Here is a 15,444-nt window from a genome sequence, read left to right as displayed (position 1 = left end):
GGCAGGGGATCTGTTGCTACATTTACTTTTCAGTGGAAAACCCATTATGAACTGCCCACTGATCCAATCATAGGGAAACAGTCCCCACAATTCAAACCACATGCCGGGTGTTCCTTTAACTCAGGGAAGGAACTGCAAGGCTAAGCCTGGAATGCTGACTTTATAGTGCCACGTTGTGCCACAGTCCTGCTGAATCCCAAAAAAACTGCAGCACATACAGGAATGTGTGTGCTCCCCTGCACCCCAGCCCATCACAATGCTTCCCGGGGAGGATGGTGGCCATATGTTAGCAATCTCGCAGGAATGCAGAGAATGCGTATACAGTCTATATGTCTGGGCACGTGCTTAGCATTCCACTGGGTCAGCAGGGAAAGATTTCACAATGCACTCTGGCGGGTAAGCTCCCCAGGAGGAGTGTGCCTGGGGTCTGGCATTTGTACTGGAGGGGTGTTTGGGTTTGCACTGATCACTAATGCTTCAGGGAGGGAAAGCAGGCCAGCCGCATGCCAAAGGCAGGCAATAAAAGCCACTGGCTCCTTTCTGTCATGACCTAGGGTCACCATTGTTGCTTGTGGAAAAGTAAGTTGCAAGTGACACTTGGATAGTGATAATCAAAACACACTGCCGATTACTGGCAGAGCTCTCATTACAAATATGTTGTCAGTCTAATCTAACCAGAGTAACAGTTAACTAGGGTTAACCCTTCACCTTTCTTTGCCTAGATGCTGTGGTGACTGGTGCCCTATAAATACCTGACATAGATAATAGACAGATAAAATCCTGATGACTACAAATTCCTCTGCTTGTGTTGGCTTCACACTGAGGCTGCCTAGGCTTCAATACACATACAGCAAATTCAGCTCTGCTCTAAATCCATGCTCCTTTTTGTGGTTACACCAGGGAAGAGTGTGACCAGGAAAGTAACAGCCAGGAACCTTTTCGGAAATATTGGCCTTTATCCCATAAGAACATCTAGCCCAGTATCCTGTCTTCTAACAGTGGCCAGTCCCAGATGCTTCAGAAGTAGGGTGACCATATGTCCCATTTTGTCCAGGACAATCTCTTTTTTAAGCCCTGTCCCAGCCATCCCGACTTTTTTTTTTTTCAAAAGGAGATATTCCAGCATGGGGGGAGGCAGGGTTCCAGGATGGTTGACAACCCGAGCAGCTGGGAGTGTCCCATTTTCTCTTTGGGAAATATGGTCACCTTACCCAGAGGGGATCAACAGAACAGGTAATCATCAACTGATCCAACCTCTGTTGCCCATTCCCAGCTTCTGGCAAGCAGAGGCTAGATACACCATCCCTGCCCATCCTGGCTAATAGCCATTAATGGACCTATCCTCCATGACCTTATCTAGTTCTTTTTTGAACCCTCTTATAGTCTTGGCCCTCACAACGTCTTCAGGCAAGGAGTTCCACAGGTTGACTGTGCATTGTGTGAAGAAATACTTCCTTTTGTTTGTTTTAAACCTGCTGCTTATTAATTTCATTTGGAGACCCCTGGTTCTTGTGTTCTGAGAAGCAGTAAATAACACTTCCTTATTTACTTTCTCCACACCAATCATGATCTTATAGACTTCTATCATATCCCCTCTGAGTTGTCTCATTTCCAAGCTGAAAAGTCCCAGTGTTACTAATCTCTCCTCATATGGCAGCTATTCCATACCCCTAATCATTTTTGTTGCCCTTTTCTGTATCTTTTCCGAATCCAAATATCTTTTTTGAAATGAGGCGACCAGATCTGCATGTGATATTCAAGATGTGGGCTTACCCTGGATTTATATAGAGGCAACATATTTTTGTCTTATTATCTATCCCTTTCCTAATGAGTCCAAACAGTCTGTTCACTTTTTTGACTGCCGCTGCACATTGAGTAGATGATTTCAGAGAACTCTCCACAATGACTCAAGATCTTTCTTGAGTGGTAACAGCTAATGTAGACCCCATCATTTTATATGTCTAGTTGGGATTATGTTTTCCAATGTGCATTACTTTATATTTATCAACATTGCATTTCTGCCATTTTCTTGCCCAGTGACCCCGTTTTGTGAGATCCCTTTGTAACTCTTCTCAGTCTTCTTTGGACTTAACTATCTTCAGTAGTTTTGTATCATCTGCAGATGAATAGACTGGTCCCAGTACAAACCCCTGGGGGACACCACTATTTACCTCTCTCCATTCTGAAAATTGACCATTTATTCCTACCTTTTGTTTCCTATATTTTAATGAGTTGCTGATCCATGGGCGACAGGTATCGTAGGCAGAGGGAGGCTGTGCTTCTCCAAACAGCTTAGTGTGGCCCCACCTATGCTCGGCCTCCAGGCAAGGCCTCCTCCTGCATTTCCCAGCTCTCTGCTCTGGCTGGCCCAGGCTGGCTGGGACTGGCTGGCCTTCCTCCCGCAGGGTCTCAGGGTGGCTGGGGCTGGGGCACACTGAGGTTGGGAGCACTGCCACTGGGCAGACTAGGGCTGGGGGCTCTGCAGCCATGCCACTCAGCTACTAGAAGCACTGGAGCTGGGTCTAGGGGCCCCGGTATGTGTGATCTGGGCTCCTGTGGGGGAGGGGAAAAAGGGGGAGCAGAAGAAGGGGAGCAGAAGGGAAGTGATGGGACCTTGGGCACAAGGGGATGGATCAGAGGCTATCCTTTCCCAATGTCTGGGTCAGTGGCTGCCATGTGCTGATCCATGAGAGAACCTTCCCTCTTATCCCGTGGCAGCATACTTTGTTTAAGAGCCTTTGGTGAGGGACCTTGTCAAAGGTTTTCTGAAAATCTAAATACACTATATCCACTGGATCATCCATGTCCATATGCTTGTTGACCCCCTCAAAGAATTCAGGTAGCCCTAGCACCCAGCCTTCATCCGAAGTTCCTGCTAAACTGCTGAAGTCTGGGTGTTATTGAGAGGGGGGTGGAATAAAGAACCCACCATAGGTTAGGGTAGCTTTGTATAAACAGCTAGACTCCTGGGTCCTTCCCCAAATCTTAACCTAAACTTCTGAGCTTTCTGAGGTTCTTCCAGAATTAGGGGTCTACTTAAATTGCAGAGAAATAACACATTTTTCACGTTTGGTCATGAAATGAATAGCAAATTTCCTGGATGTGTTTATAGCATACGGCCCTTACTTGTGCGCTGCTGCTGGCGGTGGCTCTGCCTTCAGAGCAAGGCACCTGGCCGGCAGCTGCCACTCTCCAGCCACCCAGCTTTGAAGGTAAGCACCGTCATTAGCAGCTGCGCAGAAGTGGGAATATTGTGACCCTTACAATAGGCTTGTGACCCCCCTTTTGGGTCAGGACCCCCAGTGTGAGAAACACTTTTTAATTTTGTATTCCTTTACGTTACAGTATAGATAGTATAGTAAGGGTCTAGCCTCACTGTGCCATCATTAATGATCAGGAGGATTGCGTGGATTGCACCCTCAGCAAGTTTGCAGATGACACTAAACTGGGAGGAGTAGTAGATATATGTAGGGGCATTGCCAACAGATCGAGGGACATGCTCATTCCCCTCTATTCGACATTCGTGAGGCCTCATCTGGAGTACTGTGTCCAGTTTTGGGCCCCACACTAGAAGAAGGATGTGGACATATTAGAAAGAGTCCAGTGGAGGGCAACAAAAATGATTAGGTATCAGAGGGATAGCTGTGTTAGTCTGGATCTGTAAAAAGCAACCATGAGTCCTGTGGCACCTTAAAGACTAGCAGATGTATTGGAGCATAAGTTTTCGTGGGTGAATACACGTCATGCGTCTGACAAAGTGGGTATTCACCCACGAAAGCTTATGCTCCAATACAGGGGTCAGCAACCTTTCAGAAGTGCTGTGCCGAATCTTCATTTATTCACTCTAATTTAAGGTTTCACGTGCCAGTAATACATTTTAACGTTTTTAGGCGGTCTCTTTCTGTAAGTCTATAATATAAAACTAAACTATTATTGTATGTAAAGTAAATAAGGCTTTTAAAATGTTTAAGAAGCTTCATTTAAAATTAAATTAAAATGCAGAGCCCCCCGGACTGGTGGCCAGGACCCAGGCAGTGTGAGTGCCACTGAAAATCAGCTCGCGTGCCGCCTTCAGCACCTGTGCCATAGGTTGCCTACCCCTGCTCCAATACATCTGTTAGTCTTTAAGGTGCCACAGGAATCATTGTTGCTTTTTACAAAAATTATTAGGGGGCTCAAAGGGGGTTCCAAATAGGATGGATCTAGACTGTTCTCAGTGGCACCAGATGACAGAACAAGGTGTAACGGTCTCAAGTTGCAGTGGGGGAGGTCTAGATTGGATATTAGGAAAAACTTTTTCACTAGGAGGGTGGTGAAGCACTGGAATGGGTTCCCTAGAGCGGTGGTGGAATCTCCTTCCTTAGAGGTTTTTAAGGTCAGGCTTGACAAAGCCCTGGCTGGGATGATTTAGTTGGGAATTGGTCCTGCTTTGAGCAGAGGGTTGGACTAGATGACTCCTGAGGTCCCTTCCAACCCTGATATTCTATGATTCTATGATCACAGTATAGGGTAAAAGTACACAAAAAGTACTTATGCCAGGTTTCATGGTCCATAAAGTGTTTTTCATGGTAGGGCCCTACCAATCACTATAAAAGCCCAGTTGTTCCAGGAGCTGTCAGTGGTGGGTGTGGAGTGCAGGAAGCTACAAATTAAGAAAAAGGGGGTGACAGGAACTGGCATGTGAAGGTGGCCAAATCTCCGCAGTGCCACTGTGCAGCCCTTGGAAATGGCTTTCACACAGCTGTTTTCCCAGTGTGGTTTCACTGGAGCACAGTGAGGCTAGATCCATTCAACTCGGGGACTAGAGGACAAAAAAGCTTTGGAACCAACCCCATTTTCAGTAGAGACTAGCAAGTGTCTGACAGTCTAGGTAGTGATTTTGAAGCCCCAATCTTAGTCAGCTTATTGCTTAAGCCTTCATCTAAACTGGGCCTGGTCTCTGGCCACAGAAAAGCAGCATGAGCTGCAGCACACACTGTAAGAGGTTCCCTGGAAATGCATGAAATAAATACAGAGCAAATATGCTGAGCTCCTCAGATGCAAACTCCTCAGATCTCCAATGCCATCCCTCACTCCTTCAGGCTTCCCAGGAGTCCCTCTCCTATTCCTGGAGCTCCTAAGTACTTGAAGGGATGCACTCCAACAGGAAAGATGCAAAATGTGCCCATTTAGGAAGCTATTGAGGCCTGTGCAGGGAGAGCAGTGTGGACAGGTAGGTGAATGGGGTGAACCAACCTGGTTGCCTTCTATGATGAGATAACTGGCTCTGAGGATATGGAGAAAGCAGTGGATGTGATATATCTTGACTTTAGCAAAGCTTTTGATACGATCCCCTACAGTATTCTTGCCAGCAAGTAAAAAAAGTATGGGCTGGATTAATTGACTATAAGGTGGATAGAAAGCTGGCTAGATCGTCAGGCTCAACAGGTAGTGATCAATGGCTCCATGTCTAGTTGTCAGCCTGTATCAAGCAGAGTGCCCCAGGGGCTGGTCCTGGGACTGGTTTTGTTCAACATCTTTATCAATGATCTGGATGATGGGATGGACTGCACCATCAGCAAGTTCGCAGATGACAGAGGTAGATATGCTGGAGGGTAGGGATAGAGTCCAGAGTGACCTAGGCTGATTGGAGGATTGGGCCAAAAGAAATATGATGAGTCCTGCACTTAGAAAGGAAGAATCCCATGCACCGCTACAGGCTGGGAACTGACTAGCTAAGCAGTAGTTCTGCAGAAAAGGACCTGGAGATTACAGTGGACGAGAAGCTGGATATGAGTCAGCGGTGTGCCCTTGTTGCCAAGAAGGCTAATGGCATATTGGGCTGCATTAGTAGGAGCATTGCCAGCAGATCGAGGGAAGTGATTATTCCCTTCTATTCGGCACTGGTGAAGCTATATCTGGAGTATTGCATCCAGCTTTGGTCCCTCCACTACAGAAAGGATGTGGACAAATTGGAGAGAGTCCACCGGAGGGCAACAAAAATGATCAGGGGGTTGGGGCTCATGAATTACAAGGAGAAGCTAAGGGAACTGGGTTTGTTTAGTCTGCAGAACAGAAGAATGAGGAGGGATTTGATAGCTGCCTTCAAGTACCTGGAAGGGGGTTCCAAAGAGGATGGAGCTCGCCTGTTTTCAGTGGTGGCAGATGATAGAACAAGGAGCAATTGTCTCAAGTTGCAGTGGGGGAGGTCTAGGTTGGATATTAGGAAACACTATTTCACTAGGAGGTTTGTGAAGCACTGGAATGGGTTCCCTAGGGACGTGGTGGAATCTCCTTCCTTAGAGGTTTTTAAGGTCAGGCTTGACAAAGCCCTTTCTGGGATGATTTAGTTGGGATTGGTCCTGCTTTGAGCAGGGGGTTGGACTAGATGACCTCCTGAGGTCCCTTCCAACCCTAATCTTCTAATGGGGCGGGCACCACATAGGCAGTGGTGCTAGGAGGCATTGTGCCTGCCCAGGGTAGCTGCAGCATGTGCAATGCATCTGGCTGTGCAGGCTGACTCACATCTCCTACTGCCCGTTGCGCAGATATGTAGCATGCGCTGCCCCCAGTCTGTTTGGAGCTGATGTCTCATGTGCAGTGAGGAGGCAAAGCCACCGCAACCACTCTCAGAGATGTTTCTGGGAAGTTCAGCCCGGTTACAACTCCCTTCTGTATGGACAAAAGGGCTTTGTATGGACCCATGTTAAAAGTGTATGTCCTCCTTTTAAGATGTGATTTATCTTTTGGATTGCGTAGGAAAAAAGAGAACAGTTTTTAACATACGTCTCCTTGAATATGTGCAGAGAGAGAGGAATTGGTCAGGAATGTACCAGGTGGTGGAACTAAGAGGTATGGAATTAAATTCAAAGCAGAAACAGCTGGGATAAATCTCGGGCAATATTTCCAAACAATGGCTCCTATGAGGCTGTGGAAGGACAGGGCAAATCTGAGGAAAATCTAATGGGCCAGATCCTTAGGTGGATTATTTTGACATCTTGGGAATGATGCCTACTTCCTCCAGCTGAAGCTCAGGCCCTTTGTGGGGAACAGTCCTGCGCTGACCCCGTGAGATGGCCTAGACAAAAGAGGTGTCTCACTCTGGGGAAGGATTGGCCATAATTTTTTTTGGTTGTGGCTTTTCCCAACTCATCAATTCATTACAGGCATGTACGATGAGAATAAAAATAGAACCCTGAGTGTATGGAACTGTCATAGAGTTCCTGGGCGATGCTCTGGATTGGCTCCCCACAAAGCCAGTCAGGACTTTGGGGAGCCTCCTCTCTCTTGGAGCAGACTATCTTCAGGGCAAGAAGCTCACACGTCTTCACCTCCTGGGTCTCTCCTTGAAGCATTCAGCATCCTCTGCCCCTCCGTGCACTTCCCACAGCGAGCCCGCCCCAGCAGGGTCCTGGGGAAGCCAGAGGGTCCTGCACCCCCACTTCGCAGTCAGACGTGACTCTCAGCCAGCCAGTAAAACAGAGGTTTATTAGATGACAGGAAGACGGTCTAAAACAGAGCTTGCAGGTACAGCAAATGGGACCCCTCGGCCGGATCCATTCTGGGGGGCAGTGAGCCAGACCCCCACGTCTGCACTTCACTCCTCGTCCTCAGCCAGCTGCAGACTAATAACCCCCTCCACCCACTCCTTCTCTGCTCAGTTCCTTTCCCAGGCCTGGAGGTCACCTGACCTCTTTGTTCTCCCACACCTTTAGCATCCCCTTGCAGTGGTGGAATTGCCTGGCCATTAGTTGCTAGGCGACAGAAGGTTGGCAAGGAACTGAGGCCCCCCCACAGTATTCAGAGAAAACATTAAGAACATTCCCAGTTCGTCACAGGAACAAAGGCAGACAATGGGATTTACTGGTGTAAGAAACCCAGAGATAGTCAGTCTATAGAATATCCTCAGTAGCTATCCAAGACATTAATGGCTCTAACCCCGTAGGCTCAGATCCAATGGGAAGTCAATGGGAGTCTTTCCATTGAATTTAATGGGAGCTGGGCATGTGTCTTTGATTCTACCGTGAGCTGCTGTCACATTAAAAAGCAGCACCACATGTGAGGGTGCGAGGTCCCTGTTTGCCTGGTGGAGTGGTTTGTAGCTCCACAGAGAGAAGATGGCCTCTCATCAAGTTTTCCTGCTTTCCTCCACAGTCCAAACCTGCAATGTCAGGTGCATGAATGGAGGAAGCTGCAATGAGGAATCCTGCCTCTGCCAGAAAGGATACACTGGAACTTACTGTGGGCAACGTGAGTACCTATATGTCCCTCCTGAGTTGTTTGCCTCTGGGGCCTTTGTGTTAATGGCAGTGCTGCATTCAGGAGGCTAGGTGAATAGCTCTTCCATTGCCAACTCTGCAGACAGTGACAGCGCCTACTACCAGCTGGAACAGCCTTGATTTCTCCAACCAACTCACAGGTGTGCACTCCTAAAGCCCTGTAAAAGCCTTCCCGCGGAGTCACAGACAGTTTTCATGGGCATTGTGGACTATCTTGCCACGCAGACAAGCTTCACTTTGTGATAGATGGTCGCTTACACCAAAACTCACAAGAATATTCAGGTTACTCCCAGTCCCAAAGGATCAGTCACTTACCCCAAGTCTCAGACCAAAGACAACTCTTGTAGTCAATCCTATAACACTAATGAAAGATTTATTAACTAAAAAAAAAATGAGTTATTTACAAGGTTAAAACAGGCAAACACACACACACACACACACACACATAGGGTGACCAGACAGCAAGTGTGAAAAATTGGGACAGGGAGTGGGGGGGTAATAGGAGCCTATATAAGAAAAAGACCCAAAAATCAGGACTGTCCCTATAAAATCAGGATATCTGGACACCCTACACACACACAAATGAGATTCGGTCTTAGGTTGCAAAATGAATAGACACTTCTATGCAAGCACTATATGTCCTTTAAGGTAACCCAAGCCAAGCAGCTTGGGGATCCCTTGCTTATACTTAGAAATACTGCCCTCTCTGAATTCCAAGCAGCACAGTGATAACAATTCTTCCTTGACAGTGATTTTTATGTCCTTGAGACACATTCAAGTTGTGATGGAACAAGAGCTTATGGATGTTCCCCTTTCGTCAGTGAGGGGGAAGCAACCAGTCTTTTGTCCTCTGATGTTCCATTATAGCTTGCCCAGTGTCCTTTTTTTGTTGGGCAGGAGATGACACCTTTTGTGGCAAACTAGCATTCACAGTTGGTAATACTTCTCTCCTGACTGGGGGGCTTACAGTCTTAGCTAACATTTTTATAGTTAAAGAGCAAACACTTAAATGTTACCTTGTAACATGGAATGCAGAAATTATAGGAAAAATCAATACATACAGCATCCTATAAGCATTTCTTAAAGTCTGAACACTGAACACACTCTTTTAACTCTAATATCTGTTTTACCAATACTAACACACAGGTGAGTCAGATTGGTTTCCACGCATCAGCTTTCTTATTGCTATGACACAGTGGCATGTTATATGCCCTTGATCTAGTTCTGCCCCCCACGGGCAGGCAGTTAGGTGTGATTTCCCTGCCTCTGGTGGAATCACCCACTCTTTGGTGCACTTCACTGTCTCCTATTCTCGGCACATAATAGTCTAGTCTGCTGTGGGCTGTAACACCTTGGTCTTATTTCAGTTGTTGGCTTCAGTGTGCAGGGGCTGGGTGAGGTTGGTGGTCTCTGATATACAGGAGGCCAGACAGGATGACCTGGTGGTGTCTTCTGGCCTTAAACTCTTCAAGAGAGTTGGCATTTTCCCAAAGAGATATTATTAAGGGCACAAAAGCAAACTATCCCACTGTGTAGGAAAGATGGAAAGTTTGCCAAGAGACCACTCTGGCTTAACCAATGATCTGAAACTCAAACGAGAGTCCTACAAAAAGTAGAAACTAGGTCAAATTACAAACAAATAAATTATAAACAAATAACACACGTACATAGGGACAAAATTGGAAAGTCCAAGGCACAACATGAGGTTAAACTAGCTAGAGACATAAAGAGTAACAAGAAAACATTCTACAAATATATTAGAAGCAAGAGGAAGACCAAGGACAGGGTAGGCCTGTTGTTCAATGGGGGTGTGTGTGTGAGTGGGGGACAATAACAAAAAAATATGGAAATGTCAGAAGTGCTAAATGAGTTTTTTGTTTCGGTTTTCACCAAAAAGGTTAGTGGTGATTGGATGTCTAACACGGTGAATGCCAGTGAAAATGAGGTAGGATTAGAGGTTAAAATAGGGAAAGAACAAGTTAAAAATTAAAAGTTAGATGTCTTCAAGTCACCAGGGCCTGATGAAATACATGCTAGAATACTCAGGGAACTGACTGAGGAGATAGCTAAGCCATTAGCGATTATCTTTGAAAAGTCATGGAAGACGGGAGAGATTCCAGAGGACTGGAAAAAGGCAAATATTGTGGCAATCTATGAAAAGGGAAATAAGGACAACCTGGGAAATTACAGACCAATAAGCTGGAAAGACAATGGAGCAAACAATTAAGCCATCCATTTGCAAACACCTAGAAGACAATCAAGTGAAAAGTAACAGCATGGATTTGTCAAACCAACTATAACCATTTTGCCATTCAGAGCTGGCAGCAACAAGGGCTGGATTCAGTATCTCAGGGTTCCTCTTCAATAATACAACACAAAACCGGCTTGAGGCCCCACCTAGTGACCTGGGATAATTACACACCACACCCTGGGCCCCTCTCAGCAAGCACAGTCTAAGTGTAGAAAACCCCCTGCACATACTTTTAATAAAAAGAGGGAAGTAACTCAGCATTAATTTGGGGAAACACGGCAAACAGGATTCATAAACATAAACCATGAGCAAAAGGCCCACCCCCAAGTAAGTGGGCTGTGTCCTTTTCTCTCAGGTTCCTCAGTCCTGCAACCAAAAATCCCTTTAACGTGCTCCTCCTTTTCTGCACCCTACTCACAATTGCTGTCTTTGGTCAGTACAGACCCAGAGTTCAGAGGTGCATCTGCAGAGTTCACCTCCCACCCGAAGGCAGCCATTTTTGAAAGCAGTCAAAGGGTGGTTGTTTCACTCTAGTGGGGAGGCAGACAGCTCTGACCATTTGGCTCTGTGCACCTGCTGTCAAGTGATATCTCAGAAAATTGTTTTTCTTTTATAACCATGTTGTGAACCTCCCAGCATCGCCCTATAGACTCACTGCTGTTCTGAAGGGACATGTCCCATTACGCTAGGTTTTGCCCACTGTTTTTCCTTGGGATTCAGGATTTTCCACTCAGGTAGCCAGATGCTCTTTTAATGTTACAGATCACTACATCAACTTGCTGCTAGTGTCACTGAGTTCCAGTCAGGCTTGTCCTTGGTTCTTCACTGCAAGTGTGTGAGAAAGATCCCTGGTCTTCCTACGGCTGCCAAGTGATTAAAAAAATTAATCACGCAATTAATTGCACTGTTAAACAATAATAGAATACCATTTATTTAAATATTTTTGGATGTTTTCTACATTTTCAATTATATTGATTTCAATTATAACACACAATACAAAGTGTACAGTGCTCACTTTATATTTATTTTTGATTGCAAATATTTGCGCTTTAAAAAACAAAAGATACAGTATTTTTCAATTCACCTGATACAAATACTGTATTACAATCTCTTTATCATGAAAGTTGAATTTATAAATGTAGAATTATGTACAAAAAATAACTGCATTAAAAATAAAACAATGTAAAACTTTAGAACCTACAAGTCCACTTTTTGTTCAGCCAGTCACTCAGACAAAAGTTTGTTGACATTTGCAGGAGATAATGCTGCCCATTTCTTGTTTACAATGTCACCTGAAAGTGAGAACAGGTGTTCACGTGTCACTGTTGTAGACGGCGTTGCAAGATATTTACATACCAGATGCTCTAGATTCACATGTTCTTTTATGCTTCAGCTACCATTCTAGAGGACATGTGTCCATGCTGATGGCAGTTCTGCTCAATAGCAATCCAGAGCAATACAGACCAACGCATGTTCACTTTCATCATCTGAGTGAGATGCCACCAGCAGAAGGTTAATTTTCTTTTTTGGTGGTTCGGGTTCTGTAGTTTCCGCACTGGAGTGTTGCTTTTTTAAGACTTCTGAAAGCATGTGCCATACCTCGTCCCTCTCAGATTTTGGAAGGCATTTCAGGTTCTTAAACTTTGGGTCCAGTGCTGTAGCTATCTTTAGAAATCTCACACTGGTATCTTCTTTGCGTTTTGTCAGATCCGCTGTGAAAGTGTTCTTAAAATGAACAACATGTGCTGGGTCATCATCCAAATTTGCTATAACACGAAATATATGGCAGAATGCGGGTAAAACAGAGCAGGAGACATACTATTCTCCCCCAAGGAGTTCAGTCACAGATATAATTAACTCATTGTTTTAACAAGCGTCATCAGCATGGAAGCATGTCCTCTGGAATGGTGGCCGAAGCATGAAGAAGCATACACATGTTTAGCATATCTGGCATGTAAATACCTTGCAATGCTGGCTACAAAAGTCCCATGTGAATGACTGTTCTCACTTTCTGGTGACATTTTAAATAAGAAGTGGGCAGAATTATCTACCTTAAATGTAAACAGACTTGTTTCTCTTAGCATTTGGCTGAACAAGAGCTAGGATTGAGTGGACTTGTAGGCTCTAAAGTTTTACATTGTTTTGTTTTTGAGTGCAGTTACGGAACGAATTTGTAAATTGCACTTTCACAATAAAGAGATTGAATTACGGTATTGTATGAGGTGAATTTAAAAATACTATTTCTTTTGTTTATCATTTTTACCATGCAATACAAAGTGAGCACTGTACACTTTATATTCTCTGTTGTAATTGAAATCAATATATTTGAAAATGTAGAAAAACATCCAAAATATTTAATACATTTCAATTGGTGTTCTATTGTTTCATAGTGCGATTAAAACTGGGATTAATCACGATTAATTTTTTTAATCATGATTAACTTTTTTGAGTTAATTGTGTGAGTTGACTGCGATTAATCAACATCCCTAATGATTACTTGACTTCTGACATGCCCCATTTTGCTCAGATTTGGGCATGTCCAGCACAAGTTTTCCCTTTTCACAGTTTTTAATTTTATACTTCGTTATTGGACCACAGAGCTAAGCTGTATTAACTGAGATTCTAACACCTAGCAAAACTCTCTGTTGACTGAGCTGTTGGTTTCTAGTCCACTTATAATTGATTTCTTCATAAGCAGGAAGAAATCAGAGTTGCCTTGCTGAAAAAAATAACATACCTTTCTCTTTAGGATCAGTATGTGGGAAAGATCCCTGAACTACAAATAATATCTAACATAAAACATGAGATGCTTCAAATTCTGCAGCTGTCATGCATCTTGCATCATGGGTTTTTCCATTAGAGCAGAATTTCCTGATGTACTTTGTTAGACCACTGCCTAGTGTAATCTTACCCATCTTTCTATTTCTGAATAGCTGTCTGTGAAAATGGCTGCCAGAACGGAGGTCGGTGCATTGGACCCAACCGTTGCGCTTGTGTCTACGGGTTCACTGGCCCTCAGTGTGAGAGGGGTAAGGAGCAGTTTATTATATTACTATCACTGATGTAACTACAAAAAAGAACATAAAAGGTTTCAAATTCAAGCCCTCAGAAGTTATGTTAGTTAAGTTTACCCATGCAGTACTAATTTGGCTCCCATTGTGTGCATGTATTATATTAATGTCTTTAAATTACATGATCACATACTACTTTTTCCATAGGCTTCCTGCCTCATTCAGTGCACAGGATGGACAGTAGGTAGCTATTCAGTATTTCTAACCTCATCCGTCAATGAGTATAAAAATATCAGTTCTTCTTGGAGTGTCCTCCGCACATTCCCCTCTTGGGTTGCACTGAGGTAGGATGATAGAACTTTCTAGTCACAGCACCTGTTAGAAATGCCTGACCTCTCGCCTCCTGTCCCCAGCCTACATGCGGGTCGGGGGCATTGGTGCTGTTGCCATCTCAATTCCTTCCAACCACTGCAGCATTAGGCTATGAACCCCTTTCTGTCCATTTGTCTCTGTCGCTAGTGCTGTAGCCTAATAAAAATACAAATAAAAAATAATAATAATAAAAATAATACATGTAGGTCAGTAATTAGCTGTATTTTAGTAGTTAGTTAGCTAGTATTGGTTACAGTTGTTAAAAGATAGATTAGAAATAGATAACAGTAGAACAAACAGTTTACTTACTATGACAGACATCAGTGTGAAAAAAAACGGCTTCCAAACAAGATGTGTCATGTCCAGCTGTCTTTCTTTCCTGTGATGCACATGTACAATGCTTAACATGCTTAAGTGAAAATCACTCGCTGGCACACTGCCAAAGATGCCACACATCCACAGACAAAATAGACGGCAGGTCCTTCTGTAAAAGGAGGGGCTAGCTGCTAAGCCTATAGGATCCGAGAACTCAAAAGCAGGAGACTCTGGAGTTAGCTCTGTCTACTGCTGGAGCCAAAGAGTCATCCAGATCGGAGATAAGAGCTTTGGCTTCAGTACCAGGCTCTGGTTCCAAGTCAGCTGAGGTTCCAGTGGTCCTCTTGGATCCGACCTCAACCATGATGCAACCTACATCAGTCCCGGATCTGAACAAATGTCATAAGGATCCACAAGATATGCCCAACAGATCTTCCTCAGTTCCAAGGAAAAGAAAGTCTAAGCATGTGTCCAGCAGCTCCTCTAATCGCTCGCATGGGGTAGAACCGAAGTTGAACGACTTGAGACCTCAGGATGCACCCAAGACAATAAACCTGAGATCAAGACCCAAGGGTATGTTAACAAAGAACCCACAGCATATAACTGAGGTGACAGCTCAAATGCACCTGGATCCACACCCTCTACAGATCTAACTGAGATGCAATCTCTTCTGAACAAAAGACCAAAACAACAAGTTTTCAGGGAAAGTTCAGCTTCACTTTCACTTCCACCCTGCAGGGGGTTACCAGGGAAGATCATTTCCCTGCCCTCTCTTTTTAGAGTCCTTACCCCGTAGGTCTCATCAATGGCTTCAGTGTTGGAGCCAGGATCGGATCTGAGTTCAGAGCTTCAACCAGATCCAGTACAGGTATTGACTGGACATTCTTTTCACTGAAAAAGTGTTCCGACAAGGAGAGAGCCCAAATTCCTTGGCTAGCCTTTGTAGACTATGATACTGAAAAAGCTGGCAGGACTGCCCTATGCCTCTGTGAATGCTATGGCCATATTGGCCAGTTCCTCATTTTTCTTTGCATGCTGGAAGACAGGTTTCTTCAGGGCCGGAACACCAAGTTCAACAGAAAGGAGATGTCCAGATCTGTCAGCCCCACATCCAAGACCATTGCATTATTCCTCCACTGCAGAAAAGGAAGTAACCTCAGAAGAGGAATATCAAGAGGGACTTCCAAGGATGTTTCTTTATGATTAAGAGAGTTGCAGAGCAGTTCATCTGCTGGTA

The 15,444-nt window shown here is 44.6% G+C and overlaps 1 protein-coding gene across 1 annotated transcript in view; it reads left to right on the top strand.

Annotated features, from left to right (window-relative positions):
* FBN3 (fibrillin 3) overlaps positions 1 to 15,444 on the top strand; it is a 239,039-nt gene that overhangs the window by 12,231 nt on the left and 211,364 nt on the right. Inside the window, exons 4-5 of the mRNA XM_030540813.1 lie at positions 8,134 to 8,229; positions 13,443 to 13,538. Coding sequence (XP_030396673.1) covers positions 8,134 to 8,229; positions 13,443 to 13,538 — 192 coding nt within the window. The remainder of the gene's footprint in view (positions 1 to 8,133; positions 8,230 to 13,442; positions 13,539 to 15,444) is intronic.

This window comes from Gopherus evgoodei, chromosome 22, assembly GCF_007399415.2.
Source record: "Gopherus evgoodei ecotype Sinaloan lineage chromosome 22, rGopEvg1_v1.p, whole genome shotgun sequence".
Taxonomy (NCBI): Eukaryota; Metazoa; Chordata; order Testudines; family Testudinidae; genus Gopherus; species Gopherus evgoodei.
The sequence above is the reverse complement of the archived record's forward strand: the minus strand, read 5'-3'. Positions and strand labels throughout refer to the sequence as shown.